Source organism: Oxyura jamaicensis, chromosome 2, assembly GCF_011077185.1.
Source record: "Oxyura jamaicensis isolate SHBP4307 breed ruddy duck chromosome 2, BPBGC_Ojam_1.0, whole genome shotgun sequence".
Taxonomy (NCBI): Eukaryota; Metazoa; Chordata; class Aves; order Anseriformes; family Anatidae; genus Oxyura; species Oxyura jamaicensis.
The window spans coordinates 33,490,808-33,511,770 of record NC_048894.1 but is presented as its reverse complement, the minus strand read 5'-3'; the positions used below and the strand labels follow the sequence as shown (position 1 = coordinate 33,511,770).

Sequence of the window (20,963 nt, the reverse complement as noted above, 5' to 3'; positions counted from 1 at the left end):
GTGTGAATGTGACCTTCTAAGCAGATGACTCATATGGGACAAAATCTTTGAATATTTTTGGAAATAGAAATTCTTGTCTTCCAGCCTACTACGGCATTAAACAGTTTGGCCTTTCCTTAAATATCAGTGCGATTTCATCCTGATTTCTGTGGGAATTTGTGGTTTTCCTAATTTTCACTGCAAATTTTCACTTTTCATGATTCATGGCTACTTGTACAAAGGTTTTGCATCAAAAAGACAAACCAGATAGTTTGTATTGATTTGTTACATGAAGGATGCTGGCTGGGCAAGAGAATAGATTGAAAACTTTTCAGGTTCTGAGTTAAAAATGTGATATGCATGCTGACCTTGTCCAGAGAGTTCCCCTATTTTACAGTCTGCTTTGCTATTTCATTGTTCCAGTGCAACTGTCATTTAGAGTGGAGGCTGCTCCCTGCTACATGAAATGAACAATTATTCATTAATGTACCTTTCCAGCTCCTTCACGCTCACATTATTCAAATTTTAGTCAAAGCTGGATTCCTTTTGGGAACACTGTCACTGAAGAATTATTTTTTGGAGGTTTTACCTGTCAGATTGTGAGGGTGGCTTTTCTAAAATACATATTGAAGGAGCTGAATTTTAAGTAATGTTATAGTCTCCAGGGAAGGTGATACTAAAGGGAAAGGAGGCTTTTCCAGTTTCAAAATTCTCTATGCCTGATGCAAGTAATGAACTGCTAAAACACTATCTGAAAGGAAATAGATGTGATGAAGTGTGTGTTAGTTATCTCACCAAGGTAAAATAAACCCATATATTCTTTCTTCATGAAGAAAGAAGCAATTCTAAAAACCTTTCCTTGCAACGAGCATTCATCTTAGATAAATGTATAAGTTGTTTTTTGTACCATTAGATGATGTCTTCCTTGTACTTTGATTTTTTTTATTATTTTTTCTGTTGTGTTTTCTAATAGTCTGTATTGTTAGCATTAATTCCAAATGCACACAGGGACAGAGAAATTCTTTAATGCATTAATTATCTTTCCTGCTTCATCAGAAGTGACCGCCTGCTTGTGTACCAGGAGGCAATGTTGGGCATCTCACAGCATGCCCTGGTACTAGATGAGCTGTCTCCTTTGCAGCTGGCGGGCAGCAGTCCTGCACGTGCCTGGGCTTCTGGGTGCATTGGTGGCTCCCTGGAGTACCATGCACCTGCTCACCCAGCAGCAGCCTGTAGACTTGATTAGACAGCAGCAGCTCTGGAGGCTTCCTTCAGCACTTCTTCTGGAAACAGGCAGGGCTCTGGTCATGCCTTGCTGTACAGATTTTTTTTTGAATGGATTTGTTTGTTTCTGGGCAATATTAACAGTATTTCTAAATGATATTGGAGTAAGTTCAGCAATTAAAATAGTACTCTGCATGCTGAGGTGTGCTTGCAGTTCCCAAGGAAATGCTCCGTGTTGCCCTTTGACAGTGTAAAATTCCCTGCATTAAACATAGCATTGCTCAGGAATCTCCCTTGGAAAACAAGATGGGTCTGAAGGATATTTCAGTGGCTCATGTTAAACTGAGGGCTGATGTTATTATGTGTATTTCACAACACTGAGCCACTGTAGATGTTGTCAGATGAGGTGGGACTGATGCTGAGGCCTTTTGGGGTCATTAAACACCCAATGGTAATCACAGACAAATTTTACTTGAATAGAAAAGAAGTGAATATTGGCTTAGCCTGGGAACAAAAGATCTGTATTCAGAGCCCTGCCGTGGACTTCCTTGCAGCCTTCAGCAGTCACTGAGGCTCTCATCCAATGCCTCCTGAATTCTTTCCTAGTGACTGCAATGGCATTGTATCAGACATTTAATCTTTACATGCTTCTATTTCCTTTTTAGTAAATGGGGGTGTTTATACCAACACCTAGTTCCCAGTGCCACATTTCTAGAATGCATTGGGTGCCCTGGCTGCTGGAATGTATCCAGTGATTTTTTTAATTATTTGAAGGAATGTTAATAGGGGACTCTTTTCTCCTTTATATCATATTGTTTATTTTCTTTCCAGAATTTTTATACTATATTTTGTATCTTCTGTCTGAAAATAATACACATTTATTTAGATAAATAACCTCTTTTTCTGAGTAAATTGCTTTTAATGCTAATTTTCAGGATGGGATATTTAATTAGTCAGTGCCTTTTGAAGTTCCTGGAAAGCTTTTGCTGAATGCGAATTGCTCTCAGGTATCCTTGGGTCTCTTATTTGCATTGTAGGTGGATTGTAAAGCCAGCATACAGTACGTGTTGTGGCCCTACATTGGTTATTGGAGGTGCTGTCTGGGCATGGGACTGTGGGCACAGCTGTTTTGCTTCCTCTGTCAGCAGGTCAGAAAGCAACGCATTTGATTTCAGGTGGTGCATAGTAATAATTGTGCCTACCTGTCCTGCCTGCCTGAAGATCTAAGGCAAGCATCTCTGCATTTTGCTCTGCTCAAGTGTGCCTATACTGAGCCATACAGGTATTAGGCTTGGTTGTCTGGGCTTTGTACCCCCTTGTTCAGTACCAGCCCTAATAAGCCTCGGTTGGTCCCTTTAAATAAAAAAGTGCTAACTGTCCTGATTCTGTTTCTCAGTATCCATTCTGTCTTATTTTTTTCCATTAGCTTGGTTATCAAAATACACTTCCTCTCTGATTCTGGAAAGCTGACTATAATTTTTAGTACATTAGTGTTTCCATAAGTGTTTGATGCACATATGCAGATGAGTACTGGGAGTATTTTAAAATAGAAGATGAAGTGATTGAAAGCCCAAGATGGAAATAGCTGTGCTGTATGCTGTTCTGGGCTTATGGCTTGTATCCGTGTCTTGTACCAAGCTGCTGCATTTTGCCTCCAATTTAGAAGAACCTGGTCCTGTCCTGGTTCCGAGAGATTAGAAGAGATCAGATGTGTAGGTAAATATAGGCATCTAAAGAGGTCAGCTATTTTCATCTGATTCCAAATTATAAAGAGAGAGACTAAATCAGGCTCTGTAAATGAAATTGTTTATTTCTTTTGGGTGGTTTATAATGCTTAAAATGTTAAATCACATTTTTCTTTGGACAGGATAGGCAGTTGTGAAAGTAATTGTGATTTCTTGCCCCCCAAAAAATACATCCATCATTCTTTGATTTCTGACCTTATTTTTTTTAATTTGGTAAAGAAATTTTTGGACATGGGATGTAAGAACCTCAAATACTCCAGCTGCATATTCCAGACATGTTGTCAGCTCTCTCCCTAAACACATCAAGTCATGTGAGTAATTAAATAATTTAGCCAAAGATAGAAGCTTCTTTTAATACCTGGGATTTAGGCTTATTACAGCAGCTGGAGTTTTGCATATCTGCTCAGTTTGTTGGCACACCACACTTCTTGAAAACCATAAAAAGTAAAAATCTCAAGAGTATTTTCTTTTTCTTCTTCCCATAGTAATAATCCTGTCATATTGGTATCTATCTTCTGATTGTTCTGTTTTGTTCTGAAAGAACAAAAATAAAAGAAAAATTGCTCATGGATGGTTTACTGGTAGGAATTAGACTGTTTTAAAGAAAAACAGTTCTATCCCACAGCAGCTCTAGTGTGGCTTACTCCATGTGGGCCAGAATTCTGTGACAGCTTCTAGAAGGGTTCTTCCTGCACCGCCCCATTTTTGTAAAGACACAAAGTCCCCCTGTCTCATGAGTTAATGTCAACGCAGCCTAATAGTGTTCTCAGGTGTTGCTTTAGTTTGCTAATTTATAGCTTCTTACATATATTTTTTCATGTTTTTTTTTTTTTTTTTTTTTTTTTAATATCAAACTTCATGTGTCGTGTATTGATTTTGATGTTGCCTGCTTTTATCTATGTGAACATGCCTTCTATTGAAGGTGTTGCTCCACAGTTGAGCAAAGCTTGTTAGCAGGCAGATGGAAACTCTTAGCTCTGTTGACGGTGTACACTTTTAGAAGAGCAAAATATGTATTCAAATAAGCAATAACGAGTCAAAAGCGTCCCGTGTTCTTCAGTTCTTTGTCATGTTTTTATAGTTGAAGAATTCTCTCACTGTTTTAACAATTCAATCAAAGAGTTCTTGACAGCAAGGGACAAAGAGTATACTCTGTCACTACTGGCACAATTAATTATTGTCATGTTGCAGTCATCTTTTTGATGCAGAATCTCAAAAGCCCTTTTACATTAGTGCCCATGGCCACATAGTTCTGTGCTTTCCAGGAATCAAAAGATGTTGAAACAGAATGAAAGAAATAATGTAATCTTGTTTTTATTTTTAAGGCCTGATCAAAAAATAGAAGATACGGCAGAAACCAATGCTGAAATTCTTGCTCGTCTCACTTCTGCGGTAAGGTCACTGCATCAAAGTTTGTACTGATCATGTTTGAAACATTACCATGTTTTGGATCCTTTCAAATTAAAGAGCCAAGTCTTAGTGAGCAGGTGTTTATAATGCAAACTACTTTTTTGTCACTGAAATTAGGTAGCTTTACTAGAGTAAGTGTGTAACTCTACAGCTATTAAAATCAGTCCAAGGAGTGATCACTGCTGTCAGCTTTCTTATAAACCATGCCTTTCACAGCCTGGAAAATACCAGTTTAGAGGATCATGATGATTTTTCTGCCAGCTAGTTTGCACTCAGATCCTTTTTGTCGAGTGAACATTGGTGTGAACACAATGATGAGCTGGGGGACAAGGGGAGAGTCATAAGTTCTGAGGAATCTCAGCTGGGTTATTTTGGGATTTGGTTTCCCAACTGTGTTTAGCCTTGGTAAACTCCATCATAATAAATGACACTTTTTCCTTTCTGTGCTGGAATTTGGTGCATCTTGTTTATTATTTAAAATGGTTGTTTTAAGAAGAAGACTGGACTTCAGAAAGTTAAACTAGATTAACTTGATCTCATGTAATATGATGGCCTAGATGATGGGAGAGAGTGTACCGTCAGCAAGTCTGCAGGTGATGAAAAACTGGGAGGAATGGTTGATACAGCAGAGGGGAGTGCTGCCATTCAGAGGGGTCTTGGCAGGCTGTAGAGATGGGCCAACAGGAGTCTGATGTTCACCAAAGGGCAATGCAAAGTCATGCAATGAGGAAGAAATAACATTGTGGCTCTGCAAAGCCTGGGGGCTGGCTGGCTGAAAAGGAGCTTTGCTGAAAAGGACCTGGAGTTTGTGGTGGACAGTAAGTTCAATATGAGCTAGCATTGTGCCATCATAGCAAAGAAAGCCAACAGCCTCTTGGGCTGCATTAGGACGAGTGTTAGCCTCAGGTTAAGGAAGGTGATTCTTCCCCTCCTGTCAGCACTGGTGAGACACATCTGGAGTGCTGGGTCCAGTTTTGGACTCCTAGCACAAGAAACACATGGACGTACTGGGGTGCATGTTGCAAATGACCATGAAGATGACAGAATGATAAATGGATTAGAGTTCTCTGACCTAAGAGGAAAAGCTGAGAGAATTGTGAGAAACTGAGAGACTGGAAAAGGCTCAGGGAGGATTTTATCAGTGGGTATAAATGCCTGATGAAATAGAATAAAGACAGAACCACCTCTTCTCAGTGGTGTCCTGTAACAGGACAAGAAGCAGTAGGTACAAATTGAAATTTAAGTATTTCCACTTAGACATAAGAAGAAAATTCCTTACTCTGAGGGTAATGGAACATCTGAAGAGGTTGCCAAAGAGGTTGTGGACTCTCCATCCTTGGAAATACTCACATCTCAACTGGCCATGGTGCTGTGCAACTTGCTCTAGTTGACCCTGCTCTGAGCAGGGGAGCAGATCAGATGATCTACAGAGGTGCCGTGCCATTCAGTCTCAGCCAATTCTGTGATCATTAGGTTCAACAAACATCACACCTCTAAATCATTATATTAACAAAATATAGAATTAGTGCTAGTTCTGTTTTCTGTACCTGAGAAGGTACTGAGATGACAGCAAACCAGGCAGGGTGAAGACGTTTTCATGAAGAAAAGCATGAGGAAAAGAGCTATTTTAAGTAAAATGAATAAAGTGATATGATGAAACTCTGAAAAATGGAAAAGAAGGAGAATTTGTACTAAGTTTTGTAAAGATGAGTGGTTCTGAATGATAAATACACTATGGAAAATAATTTAAAATAACAGAAAATTTTGTGGCTTGTAAATTCTTTATTTGTAGAAAAATACTTATTGCAAAGTTATATCTTTAAAACAAACATACAAAAAAACCTTACTCAAAACCCACCAACTCTATAAAACATTGTCACTATGCCTCAAAAACATCACCCCTAAAAGCTAGAAGAATAATATATTTTTATAAGTTTAAGAAAAGGAAGTACTCAACAAAACACATTGACATGCTGAGTTTAAGCACTAGATCTAACTGTTGCTGGATACACTTGAGGAAAATGCATGTCCCTAAACATGTGAGTAATTGACAGTGAGTTCAGAGTACTTCACATCTATCTTGCAAGGTCAAAACTTTGAACTACATCCTTGGTGATTTCCAGCAACAGGGCACACGTTCAGTTTTGTTTTATTTTTAATGAGCTGTTTTATGACTGTAGCTAACTAACTGAAGAAAAATTAGGCAGTTGCATTTCCAGATGGCCTGAGGCCCATTCATTGCCACGGTGGTGTCAAAAAGACTTTTTTTTTTTTTTTTTTTTTTCCCCCTGCATTTTCTGTTTTTCAGAAAACTCTACAAGCTCTCATAATGATTTGCTAGTCCAACCCTAGGAAGAAAAAAACACACACACACAAAATTTGAGACTAGACCAGAATCCTTCAAATATTAACATTTGTACATGAACTTGTCCCTCTAAGAGAAAATGGCATATAATATGGAATATTGCTCTCCCCCTTTTCCTCCATCCAATTGGCTGGGATCTGAAATACTCTCTAAGACTTTATGGGGAGCCTTCACATTTCTCAAAGCATTTTGAACCCTCAACTTTCACTGTTCTGCAGAATACTGTCCTCACCAAGGTATAGGTTCTCAGTATTCTTGGCTGACAGCCTTAGAATTTGTGATGGGGAGAAAAAAGAGTCTGGTGAGGAGGAGCAGGAAACCAAACATGAGGTTCTTAGTCATGACTGATTTTTTTTTCACCCTGGCTTGCTTTTTAGCTCACTGAATATCCTTGTACTTTCTATAGAATCAGAGCACACTTGAGGAATCCATACTTCAGAATCCTGCTTACAATACTCTTCAGACTAGCATTTCAGAAGTGAAAACCTTATCTACAGACCAGCACTAAAGCAGTTGGAGATTAGATTTGACTTAGTGTATTTCTAGGTACGGAGGTTCAAATCCCAACAGAGAACAGGGCATACCAGCCTGTTGATACTACTATTTCTCCTACTTTCTCTTTGTTTTTCTTGTAATGTACTGAAACACTCTGTATCACGTCAGGAGGATGCTTCTGTGTCACGTTTTCTCTTTTGGAGATCAAATTCCCAAGCTTGCAAAACTAAACTGATTGTGAGGATACGCTCTGAGCAACATTGGAACTATCTGTGTGCCTAAAATAGAAATCACTGTTTTAGCGTCTGAAAGGGCAGGGAGAACATGTAAGCATGCATGTGCATAAGGTCTAATTTTTATTTCTGTATTCCTGTAGAAGCTTTTGTTGTTGCAAAATGTGCAACTCACTTCACCTAAATATAAGTGACCATATGGCAGGTATCTGCATCTGATCTAGTTTTCCAAGGGTCTCCATACAGTCAGTAGAAATAGGTGTTTCTAGGATGCTGAAAGTGTAATTCATTTTGGAATTCTGCTTCTGTGTAAAATAATCATATCTTAGGCTGCAATGGTAATGTATTTAATCTGTATAAAGGGAGTATAGCGTGACTAGCACAGACACAGGCACTTGTACAAGTTTGACAAATTCCTTATTCCACCTCTTTTTGTTTACTGTGGTCTGTCTTTCTTTGTTGGCCTTTCTCTTATTACTTACTCCCTAGTGTTCTTTGTTACCAGGTGTTTCTTTTGTATAACTCCACTTTTTGCATTCACTGCACAATTTGACATTTTTTTGATGATTCAGCCAGTCTCAAATGATTAGTTAGGGAAATGCACTTTTGGTTTCAAACAATGGCTATTGAGATCATAGAAGATAACAGCGATAGCTGTGGCAAATGATGCCAAGTCAGTAGGGCTGTAAGAAAAAACTGCAGAGGTTTCTTTCTCATCTTAATTTGTGCATAAAGCATGAAATACAGCTCTTTGAAGAGCAGAGTATGATACAAAAGACAAAAAAATTAACTTGGTGGGCTCTCCTTTTTTCTTTACACTTTGTTCTGCAGTCGAAGAAGCAGAGTCGGTGAAGGTAACTGAATGGAGCCCATCAAATTTTATGCTCATATCATATGCTTCATTACAATGAGGCACTGACAACATCAAACTTAACCTGCAAAGTCAGTTGACATGCAAGCAGTGTAAAATGCCATTTGAAATAGGTTTGCATTGGATAATCTTTTGAACAGTGAATTTTTAAGAAAAAGTACTGATTGTTCCTGGGTTTAAAGAAACATTCCAGAGCTGTCGTGCATTCCATGTCATGTCCCCAAAAGCAGCTTCATATTCATTGTCTTGTTGCACTGTCTGTTAAAACTAGAGCACTCTGGGATGGCTGTGAATTCGTCTGCTGCAATGTTGTTACATCACTTTGTGATAGAATAGAAAATAATTTCAGGATGTTAATGCAGTGCATCTGGGAAATACAGTTTCCTGGTACTTTAGAAAGTCACTCGGGTACTACATTTATGTAGAGTCCATCAAACTTTCATTACGTAAGGTGCAAAAGAGTGAATTAAGCTCTTTTTCAAAACCCCTCTGTTGAGAGCTTTCTGTTGCAGGATTTCATTTTGAGATTCTCTGAGGATTGCCACTTTGTATCTAGATCTGAAGTCCTATTTAGCAGATTGAAGTATGAAATACTTTCACAAAAGACTGCTCTAGACAGAAAAAAGTAGAGGTGGTATGCACTCCTTACTAGACTCAAAACTATGAGCTCTATGATAAAATGACCGGATTCATGGATAAGAGAAGAACAGTGTAGAATCATGATAGAATGGTTCAGATTGGAAGGGACCTCAAAGACCATCTAGTTCCAACCTCCCTGCCATAGGTATGGACACCACCCACTAGATCAGGTTGCCCAGGGCCTCATATAACCTGGCCTTGAACACCTTCAGAGATGGGGCATCCACAACCTCTCTGGGCAACCTGTTCCAGTGCCTCACCACCCTCTGAGTGAAGAATTTCCTCCTAACTTCTAAACTAAATCTCCACTAAAACTCTTATATTAAAACCATTCCCCCTTGTCCTGTCATTATCTGATTGAGCAAAGAGTTGTAGGTTGAATGGCTGGACAACCGGACAGGTTTAAATCTGCTTCTGTGGTGTGGCTTAGAGGTTCGCAGCTGACAAACCATACTCTACCTGGAGGCAGGCAATGAGAAGGTTGCTTCAGGGCTGGTGTTTGTCCTGTTAAGTGTCTTTGTCAATGACCTGGAAGAGGTGATGAAGTCTTGCTTGCTCATCAAGTTTGCAGAGACCAAGTAGGGAACTGTATGCTGGAAAGCAGGGCTACCATTCAGAGAGGGCTGGACACTCTGGAGAAATGGACCAACAGGAACCTCATGAATTTCAGAAAGGACAAATGCTGAATCCTGCACCTGGAGCAAGCTAACCCTTTGCACCAGTTCAAGTCAGGGTCTGCCTGGCTGGGGAGAAGCTTTGCTGGAAAGGATATGGGAGTTCTGGCGGATACCAGTTGAAAGTGGGCCAGCTGTGAGCCCTGACACCAAAGACAGCCAACAACATCCTGGGCTGTACTATAAGGAGTATAGCTAGTAAAGTGATGGAAGTGATTGTCCTCCTTTACTTGGCACCCATTAGACCACTTCTAGATACTGCATGCAATTCTGGGCCCTCAGTACAAGAGAGACTGATAACATGGAACAAGTCCATTGAAGGTTCACCGAAGTGGTTAGGACTGGAACACTTACGTTACGAGAGGCTGAGGGAGTTGGGCTTCTTCAGCCTGGAGAAGAAAAGGCTTCAAGAGGACCTAACAACACCCTGACAGGGCCTTTAGGGAGCATATCAAGGATATGAAGCCTGGCTTGTGGCTTGATTGAAATTAGAGATTCAGGCTGGCTGCAAGGAAAGAAAACTTCTCATTGTGAGGACACTGCAACAGTGGAACAGACTCTCAAGAGAGATTGCATTTTCATTGTTGGAGGTTTTCAAGATTAGACTGAGAATATCTTGGGATTTTTCTGAGAAAAAACCTGGTCTGTTCTCATAGCTGACCCTGCTTTGAAGCAGAGATTGGACTAGAGACCTCCTTAAGTCCCTCCTAACCTGAATTATCATATGATCCCTATGAAAACATCACCCCAGCTCTCCAGGTTTCACACTTGTGTGACTTAATTTTATTATTATTATTATTTTATTTTTTATTTTTTAAGAAATCTCTATCTGCCATTTAAAGGTATGAAGATTCACATATAAAATATCATATGTATTTAATCAAGCAAACGTAAGTGGGTACTTATGTGAATATTTTTGCTCTTTCTTGTTTCAAAAAGAAAACTTAGCAAGATGTGGTAATATGCTAACAACACACACAAAATGTTCTCTTTTTGACTGGTGTAATATGTCTGTAAACATGGTGTAGTAAGCTAACATTTAAGCTGAATAAGTCTTGACATCTGCATTACTACTCAAAACGGGATGCTATTTAGGCAGTATTTGCTTTGTAGCAACAAGCTGCATGTATAAACAATTTTTTTGTATTTAATATCTCTATTACGGTAGGCATAGCTCTTGTTTGAATATATGTTTTACTTTGAGTCTAGATTATTATCTGCAATGTGATATGCAACTATCGATTTTGTCAAACAGGCAGTAACTGAAATCCTATTAGGAAGAAGTATGATAATGTGTAGCATGTGTGCAGTGAGGAATGAATGTTGTACACAGATTTCCATCGGTGTAATGATGCATAGGAATTGCATGTCCAGCAGAGATGCCAAATATGCTTACGCTAAAACAGACAAAAGCACATAGATTATGAAATCTAGGGGCACCAGGCAAAACCTGGTGCTCATCAGTACCAATTCTTTGTGATTTGGGTGAACCCTATGAGAGGGAGCTCAGACAGACAGGATGAAACCCTTTGGTGAAGGAACATTTGCTTAATATTAAGACTAGAGGGACATTTTTTCCTACTGCTTCAACTTAATGTTTTTGCTCAGATCAAATTCAGTGCTAGCTGTACACTTGGCACACAGCAAACAATGAGGTATTTTGCATAACGTGGAGAAAATACAGAAATATTTTCTATTATTGCAAGTGATGTTAGCGCTGTCTTTCAAGCTTAGAATGTACTATGTTATAAGCAAAAGTTATACCGTAAATATAATCACTGGATGGCACAATGCTGTTTTTCCTTCTGTTTTTTTTTGAGAAGAGGGCATTTTTCCAATTCTATTTGATTGGGTTAATTAGAACGTTTACAACTGTTGCAGATTGTAGTGACTCCCAAGGCTAATCTTGAGATAACGTATTTTTAAAACACTAAAATATAAAGATGAGACATCAGTGCACTGTTTTGTACTGTCAGTAACCTGGGAGAATAGACCAGGATTGGGGCATTGACGTCGGTACCTCCTGCAGAGTTTAATGAAGGGAGAGATGTCTGAACAGTTTAGCCAAGAGAAATTCTGCTGTTGTTATTCAGAAACAACTTGGGCTTTTATTGAAAATCCCACTCTAACTCTGGATAGCATGCATGTATCATTACAAGTGTATATTAATTGCTTCAAGTAAGCACACAAGTTGTTTTGCCAAAAAAAACAAATGTTCTTTCCCATTATACTTGCAGTTTATGCTTACATTAAACATGATTAACAGTTCTCCAGACATGGGAATGAGTGTACAGGAAGGAAGGAAGGGAAGGTAATACTGCCAGCTTGCACAATTGTGCTGGAAACAGGACGACATTTAAGAAATCTGTGGCACTGCCTTCGTATTTTCCTGCTTGGAGTGGCAGAAAACTCCATCCCTCTCCAAGGGGTAGTATCAAGGAGTTGAAAATATCCTTGTACCTTGCAAAGACAGCAGAAAAGCTCCCTTGTCCTTTGCCATAAGGGAAGGAAGTATGCAAGTAGAGGAAGGATGTGGCCTCTGGTATGGCTGCTTTCTGCCCCATGTAGAGCATGTTCCTGGGTGGCTGCTCTGTATCTGATCAAGAGATGCAGGGGTTGCCATTGTACTGAGAAGTCCTGGGCAGTTTTGTCTTCTCCTATTAACCACTGCACTCTGTCTTTTTGCTCAGAGCAAAGTAGGATTAACTGTTCTGTGTTCATGTTTTCAAACTTTTCTTCTGAGTGGTGAGAATGGGATGTTGCCAGTTGTTAGTGACTGTATTACTACAGGGACTCTTTGTGGGAGTAATGCCTTATTCTGACCATACCCAATGTCTTGCAAATGGTGCTTTAAATTTCAGATGTGCTCAGAAACTGTATGCCAAAACTTCTGCTTCAGAACAGTGTTGAGCTGTGCATAGGTCTGCTAGGCAAGATGGCTGGTATGCAGTGCAGGAGACTTTGTACAGAGAGATAAGACAAACCCTAGAGAAACAGTTGGAGTGTCCCACAGTTATTTTGTTATGTTAAGGTTGGGCTGCCTTGGGGAATGTGGGAAGGTGAAAGAAGCTGCTGGGCGTGCAAAAGCGCCCAAGACAGAGGAAGGGAAGAGTTGTGTATGCAGGAGAGTGTCTGGGATGTTGTAGGTCAGATGGAGAGTACCTGAGGCAGATGCAGGGGGATAGATGATGGCAGTGAGAAGCATAAAATATAAAAATAATGCATAATATGGAACTTTACTGATAGAAGAAGGAACGGACCTACAGAGGGAAGTAGGTATAGGGCCGACCTGGGTAATGAGACTGTCTGACAGTGTAGGTATTATAGAGAAAATAAAGGGAATGCAGAGGCAGGAGGCTGAGGAAGGGAGCTGGCTAGCATGGCAGGGTTATTTCATCACAGTCTAGTAAGATAATACATAGTCTAGTAAGATAATCCATATACTGTGGAACAGTATAGCTGCTATTTCTGCCTATTTGTTTGAAGCTAAATTTTGGTCCTGAAATACTAAGTCATGCTATCAGTTGAGGTTGTTCCCTTCTGAAGGCTCTGAAAATGAACTTTGGTTATATCCACAAACCTCAGCATGGAAAATGCACCTATGCTGGAGTCGCACAAAAGTCCAACATTACAAGTGTGCTCAGTAGAGGCAGAGCAAACATTTAACAAGGCAAGGAAGAAGCTTTAAGTGTGTGCTTGTAAAGGAGATATGCTGCACAAATAAATTGCAGGTCAGGCTACTGAAATGCCCACCTCCCTAAGTAATGTGAAGTATTTACATTAAATTAAAGTTAAAAAAAAGACACAGAATTCCCATCTGAAGACAAAATAGATTTGCTAGAAAAAGTGATTTTGTTTCAAAACTATCTGTATAACTATGTGTGCAGTTTACTGCTCCAAAAACTTGATAGCCCGTATCTTACCAATGTTGCCTTTTTTTTTTTTTTTTTTTTTTTTTTTTGTGTGTGTGTGTGTGTTTTATTTATTTATTTTATTTATTTAACAATAACCATCATTTCCTTTCCTGGTATTTTAGGTACAGAGGGAGCTGGCTGCTGTCATTGCCTTGAAAGCAAGGAAGTCAGGTGAGTCAGACTGGACTTTAGATGGGTTTTTATAACATTGTTCCCTTTTGCTATTGAAGTATTTGAATTTTCACTGCTGTCTCATTAACATTGGGAAGCAAAGATAGCAGACCTCGTTCCTCTCTCACTGGAGATTCTGTGTACACTGCACAGTGCAATTACTGTGAAGTTTTACTTCCCCTCACTTGTCACATCTAATGGTCTAGCTGATAAAATCTGAACATTATGGTTGAATTGAACTTGGGTCTCTCTCTGGCCAATGTCATCTTTATCTCTGGGTTTCCAGTTTATAAAAGACCAAAAAAAAAAAAAGAAAAAAAAGATAATTTTCCTGTGTTTGCTTTTATGGCCCTGTATCTCATGCCATCTTTGCTGTGTTTTACCTGCCCAGTCAGGTGAGTTTCTTTGTCCTAAAAAAAAAAGGCCAACTTTATGTGTTGAGAACATGCTTTCCTGAAGACTTGTCTGGTACATACAGAGGGCTGTAAAGGCAATTCTCTGTTATCAGGGCAGTAGAAGGGAAAAGGCAAATGGATTACTGAAAATCTCTCAGAATATAAACACTACAGCACATGTTGGTGATATAGTGTAAAGAAATACTGAGGTACATGGTCATCTCAGCTTTGTCAGGGTTTATCAGCACAGCCATTTCCCTGGCTCTGCCTGAGAGTTAACAAACAAAAAAAACAAACAAAAAACCCTACTTCACCAGAGTAAAGAAACCTACTTGACTCAATACAGAGTTAACTCTCCAGCGTCTACACCTGTAGGATAGTTAATCTGCAGACAGGGTGAAATGCTTGTGGCAAAGGGAGTGTTGAATATATTACTAGAGTAAACCTGAGGTGGAGTTGACTTAAATTATTGACATGTTCCCAGAGCTGTTGAGGTCTCTGGGACTATTTTTTATGAAGTATCTCTTGTGACTTCAGTGATTTTGCTAGAAGTTGAGATCATGGATCTTGGACTTAAAGCTATTTTCTGACTCTAACCAATATGGTGTCATATGATCTGTATGTCTGTATCTGCTGCTTGCCAATACAGCACAAAAGTTATTATACGTAACACACTTGCTACACACAAAATATCTTAAACTAAAGACACCAGAAGATGTGGTTGGCATATCTGAAAATATTTCCATATGCAAATGTAAGTATTACAAAAATATTCCAGACAGTGTGATGCCTGTTGGTCTTGAAATATAAGTACCCATAGGTTATATCCATTACCATTTGTAAATGTAAATCCACAGAAGGTAATCATAAATCAAAGCATGAATTCAGACCTGAGCTGCTTCTGTGAGTGTCACAGCTTTGCTTCTGGGGCTGCCATAGTAGTTCAAAACATCAGCACACCTCACCTGCTTACCCTCACCTTGTGTCACCCCAGTCCCACCTGAATGTTAGTGGCTGAACATAAAAATATTTCTGCTCTGGTTTAGTGCAGAGCAGAACAGGTTATTTTAAGGAGGATTGGAAGATTCCTTTTGTTTTGCCATAAAATATGTTAAGAGAGTGGTTCCACATACCTTGTAGTTAGCCACTATACAGCTCCAAGAAATCTCTGTCCCTACTTCTCATCTTCAGTTGTGTCAGCAAATATTATTACTGCTACTGTTAACAAACAAAACCTTATTCCCCAAACGAGTTGTCTTTAACCTGAATCCTTTCAGTGGATTGCTCCGTAAGCAGGTGTGTCAGTACAAAATGGGATGGGGGCATCTGGATTGGGAATGAGCTGCAGGAGAATAGGTAGAACACAGTGAGCAGGTAGAAATATTTTAGTTAAAAATCACAGCTTTAAATAAACAAAGCTCCCTGTAGAGCTGGGAAGTGCTGACCAGGCTTTCCTAACACATTAATGTAAACACCAGCAATATCAGTTTAGATCTGAACAAAAGATACCTTCTTAGTCAGTTTAACTAGCACATGCTTGTTTTTGAAATTTGCATTTCTTTATGCCTCATCTTGGACGACTGTAAAAAAAAAAAAAAAAAAAAGATTGCTTGAGCAGGCATAACTGTAAGGACTAATTTAAGTTAATGCCTTTACTACAGTAGGAGTGAAGTAAATTAGGGTGGTTGATTATGCTTATTTGTTTTATTGCTGATGGTTAAGTTCACAGCATAGCAGTTACTGCGAGCAGTCAGGCTATGGTATGCTGTGCCTGGTGAAGTGAAGCGTATTTCACAGAAAGTTCTTCTGGAGCTAAAAGCCACAGTATCTTTCTAAGATATTGTTCTTCTAACCTTGTCCAAGACTCCATATAATTCCAGGAAATAAACCAACACAGATCAGACAGAGTTGATTTTGGCATTAAAAGAGCGGCACATGGCTATTGGGCCAGCTGTCTTGGTTTGCTTCCAAACTAGTGTGAATGATGTGGGTGCCAGATTTGTACGCCCTGGAGTTGATGAGGGCAGGCTGTGGGCATCATCCTACCTGGCTGAGTGGAACCCATTTTTTACATCAGTATTCAAAAGCTTTCCTAGAGGTCTGCAGCATGAAAATCAAAGTTGTGCAGAAATTCCCATACTGCTTTTTGATGGCTTGGTGTTTTTTAAATTACAGTGTTTTGAAATGTTTTCTCTGGACAGCTGCTTAGCACTACCAGTAAGATAAAAAAAAAATGAGTATTTTCCTGCTTAATGTAAAAAATGTGTAATTTGTTTCTAACTTACTTTAATTTCTGAATATACCTCTGCCCTTAGAGAGGCACTTTTAGTGATTTATTGTACTAGAAAAACTGGCTGATAAAAGTTTTAATATTACATGTCAAGGACTGTTGTAGGAACCACTGGGTTACACTGCACAAAAAGTACTATACAAGCACCTCAGCTTCCTCTGCAAGAGGTGAATAGGGTCCAACCACTAACATTTTCTGTGCTTGGAAACATTGCCTTTGGTTATCAGAGTGAAACAAGAAGTTTGTTTTTATTGAAATGAAGCTTGGGCTGCTACGTAGTGGTAGAAGAGATTTGGTGTAAGAGAATCAGGAATTATAGATATTTGAGTTCTTGGGTCAGAATGGCTGCTCCCGCTTGGAGATTTAGATGCTGTTTGTATCTACTGACAAAATGCTTTGAAAAGCAAGGCAGAGCCACGAGCCTGATGTGGGGTAGGGCAGAGTATCAAATTCATGCTAGTACAGGACCTGGCTTGATGGAGAATGACAGCTAGCAGAAAATGAAGCCTGTAGGGCATGGAGGAGAATGCTCTTCCTCCAGAGGTGTTCTTTAGTCTTTATTGTGGGGTGGGAGAAGAAGAGAAAAACATAAAACTGACGGCTGAAGGAAAAATGCAGAACCTGAGGAATGAGAAACTTGTACGCTGTGGAAAAGTCTTCCCTTTTCTTATTTCAAATGAATACTGCACATATACCACTCCAATAGCAAGGTGAAAGCAGATGGATAGGTACTTGAGAGCCCTCACACAGAGGGAACTCAGCATCAGTAGTTCCTTTGTAAATAGAATGAGGTAAAATGGATGTCTGTAATCCTGAAGCCTTGATGGACTTCAGTAAAACTGTTGACTAGAAAACACATTTATATTTCACTAGAATAAAGCTCTCATGATAAAGCTGACCTAAGAGGGGAAAATGGGCTTTTGCACTTCTCAGTGGCTTATAAAAAATGCATTAAAATTGTTCTTGGTTAACATCAGAAATAAATAGATTAAATGTTGTCAGCCTCAGTTTCATAACAGGTCTTGGGGAAGCAAATAATTGGAGCAGAAGAAAACTTTGTTTTTAGTTGCAGGAACTTGGCATTAGAATTGTTTTGTTTACTTACACCTTGCTGGTTTCTGATCTCTTTCACGAGTGTGCTGGAAAACATGTAGCCTCTGTTCTGAAGGTTTACAAGGGTTGGCATTTATCTCAATTGCTTGTCATGGCTCATGACATGTTCCTTATGTGTTAGAGACGGTGGCTAAAACAAGGAGAAAATGCAGCAAACAGCTGGAGACTCTAGCCAGTGGTGTAGCTACACAGGTACATCAGAGCTGATCAAAGTCTGTCAGGTGAATGCTCTGAGCTCGAGTAAATCCTGTCAACAAGCAGGAAGCCTTGCCTCTCTGTGCATGAACCTAGCTGCACTCCTAGCATTGCCCAGCAAATTCCTTTATATCTAAAGGAAGCAGCTGGCAGGGGGTCGCTTCTCCCTTCCCTGCAGGGCAGCCACAAGAGCCCTTGCTCTCCTGTGCACTTTTGCTTCCTGTTAAGAATGTGATTCAGTTTTGCATAACATAGTAAGATGCTTATATATATATATATATATATATGTATAATTCTTAAATTGACAAGTGTTATTTTTTATTTTTTAATTTTGTTTATAATAATATGACTTTATAATATATTAACTTTATTGAGATCTTGTGGATTGCCTCCCCCCTAATTCTACACATATTCACCCTTCCTCTTTATTTTTGTATTGCTTCTGTCAGGACTCGGTTGTCTACGTGGTGTGCTTAGTATTTTTATTTTGGGGCAGACAATTCAATGTGAACCAGTCACTGGGCTTGAGCTTTGCCGACATGGATGGAGAGCAAGCTGTGAACAGCTCTTCCTTTCTCCTGCCGCATTGCCACCTCTTGAGCACGGTGTTCAGAGCTGTTTGCCTGGCTGTACTCGAATGCACTCCAGGCAATGTCAGCTCAGTTAAAAACATGCAAGCAGCCAGGCTGGGTCAGGTTAAAAGTCCACCCATCTCTGATCCCGCTCGGAGTGATGACTCGAGGATGCTTAGGGCAGGGAAACAGAACAAGTACAAGCAATCCTTTTGATGTACTTGCTTAGCATCCACCATGCTGTGGTAGAGGGGTCTTGCTGTACCCACACTGTTGTGATGGGCAGCCCTTGGTGGACCTTCTTCCATTAATTTTTCAAATCGCTTTTTGAACCCACTTATAATTCAGACCTTTATCACATCTTGTGGCAGTGAGTCCCACAGTTCATGTGTGCGGTATGTGAAAGCATATTTTTGATTGTTTTGAGCACATTCCCCATGACCCTGGGTATGTTCAGATACAACTCTTTGGTTATGTAAAATAGTGAATAATCCATTCCCAGTCTGTCGTCATACTGTTTGCTGTTTTGTGCCCTTCTGTCATAACCCCGATGAGTTGTCTCATTTCCAAGCTAAAGCACTAGTCATTCCTTATATTAAATCTCTTCCATTAAAGCTGATAATCTTTGCATCATCTTCTCTTATATTATTTTGAGATGGGGGCAACCAGAACTGCATACAATATTTAAAATATGGAAGTGCTCCAGCTTCCAGGATTTAAAACTGGAGTTAGAATGTTATTACTACATTCTGTTTTGTAACATTTCAATTAACTACTAATCCTCTTCCTATTTTTATTTTTATTTTTGATCCCTACAAAGTGTTAAACTAATATGTTTTAGAAAACCAAACTATTCAAAGTTGTGATTGAGCACTGCTTGTTGCCCTCAGACAGTTACATCTGATTTTTCCTATAGGCATTATTTTCCATTTGTTGGTATTGAATTTTATATGTGATTTTTTTCCTCCCAGGTACTCAGCGTCTTTAGATCCTCTTGGCAGTTCTGCACAGATGGCTTTAGACCTGACTACACTGAGTGGCTTGTGTACCACCAAGCCACGTTGGTTTGATACGTGGCTTTGCAGCAGAGTAAATTGGAGAGCTTGGTGCTTCCAGAAGGGGTGCTCCTGCTCGCCTTACCCCGAACGTGGGTGTGAAGAGCTCGCACTTTGTGAGATGTGTGTACAGTGCTGTTCTGCAGGGCTGAGAGGTGCTGGAGTTGGCACAAAGCAAGGGTGGCAAACTTCTTATCAATGGGCTGGGGAGCTGGATGTGGGAAGGAGCCCAGAAATGAGCCTTTTGGCAGCACTGAGCTGTTTTATCAGCTTACTTAACTCAGGAAGCTGTGTCTTGACCACTTAGCTCTTTTCCTAATGTAGCACATATCATTGTGAGACTTCCTAGTAACTTTCCTCCATAAGAATAAGCAAAAAAAAAAAAAAAAAAAAAAGTCAGTTTATGCTGTATGAATGTTCTATGTTGTCCTTGCTTGTAGAAGAGTTGTTATATAGACGCAGAAATCCTTAGGAATTTGAATTAGAGTGGTACACATACTTGAAAATGATATTAAAAATACATCATCCAAGGTCATCAAAGAGTGGAGCAGTTCCGTATTGTGTTTAAATCTGGAACAGGTTAAGTACCCTTTGAAGACACAGGTCTTGTAAACAAGTAGATATACAATATCTCTGGTGTGAAATGGGCACAGTTTATTATCACTTATTTTCTGCCATTGAAAAACCTCAGGGACTGGAGGAACTTGTTCCCATTCACAGAATAAAATGGCAGTAGTGCCACAGACGTTTGCATTTTCCCTTGTGGAAAAATTGAGACTTTGAAAGGTAGGAAAAGGCTAGTGTACAACACTAATATCAGTAATTTTGTGCTGCTTTTGAGTCCCCTTAGGTCTCTTGCCAGCGAGTTCATTTGCTTGACTTAAGTAAGACCTTATTTCATTACAGCTTTCAATTCCACTAACCGTTGACTTCTTGAAAGCAAGGGTCAAACTTAGCAAAATATGTGGAATAAGATGGAGTTCTTCTGGAACTGCTGTTAGGTTGGATATTAGGAGAAATTTCTTTACTAAAAGGGTTGTGTGGCATTGGAATGGGCTGCCCAGGGAAGTGGTTGAGTCACCATCCCTGGAGGTCTTCAAAAAACAGGTAGAACTTAGTAGCATGGTTCAGTGGTGGACATTAGTTAAAGGTTGGACTAGAGGATCTTAGAGGTCTTTTCCAACCTGAATGATTCTATGATTCTATAATTTATCCTGGAGAAATGACTGCTCAAAATCAAAATGCACGAGTGTCATGCTTTAGATTACACTCAATAACTTTACCTTTACTTTTCACATTCAGCCTAAAAGTTGTACCTGAAAACTTAGTCAGTGATATTTTTCAAGTTACATTGTGCTTTTAGGATTTTGTGCCTTGAAGGGAAGTAATCATGTAGGCAGGCAGCGCTTCAAGAAGATGGAGTCAGACTCCCTCTAACATTGGTAAGAGGTGCTCTTTGTGCTCTGCAGCCAGGAACAGTGTAGGACATGCATAGAGCTCTGCTGTGCTGTGGCAGGGTCAGTGACCACCTGGTTTGTACCACCCAGTGATTTCTGGCTTTTGTAGTTTCAGAATTTGGGGCGTTGTTATTTCTCCATGATTTATAAGGTGCATGCATGAAAA

At 39.6% G+C, this 20,963-nt stretch overlaps 1 protein-coding gene across 2 annotated transcripts in view; it reads left to right on the top strand.

The window, feature by feature from the left end:
• RAPGEF5 (Rap guanine nucleotide exchange factor 5) overlaps window positions 1–20,963 on the top strand; it is a 158,445-nt gene that overhangs the window by 36,194 nt on the left and 101,288 nt on the right. For both annotated transcript variants that reach the window (XM_035316607.1, XM_035316608.1), the window contains exons 6-7: window positions 4,274–4,340; window positions 13,672–13,720. In XM_035316607.1, coding sequence (XP_035172498.1) covers window positions 4,274–4,340; window positions 13,672–13,720 — 116 coding nt within the window. The remainder of the gene's footprint in view (window positions 1–4,273; window positions 4,341–13,671; window positions 13,721–20,963) is intronic.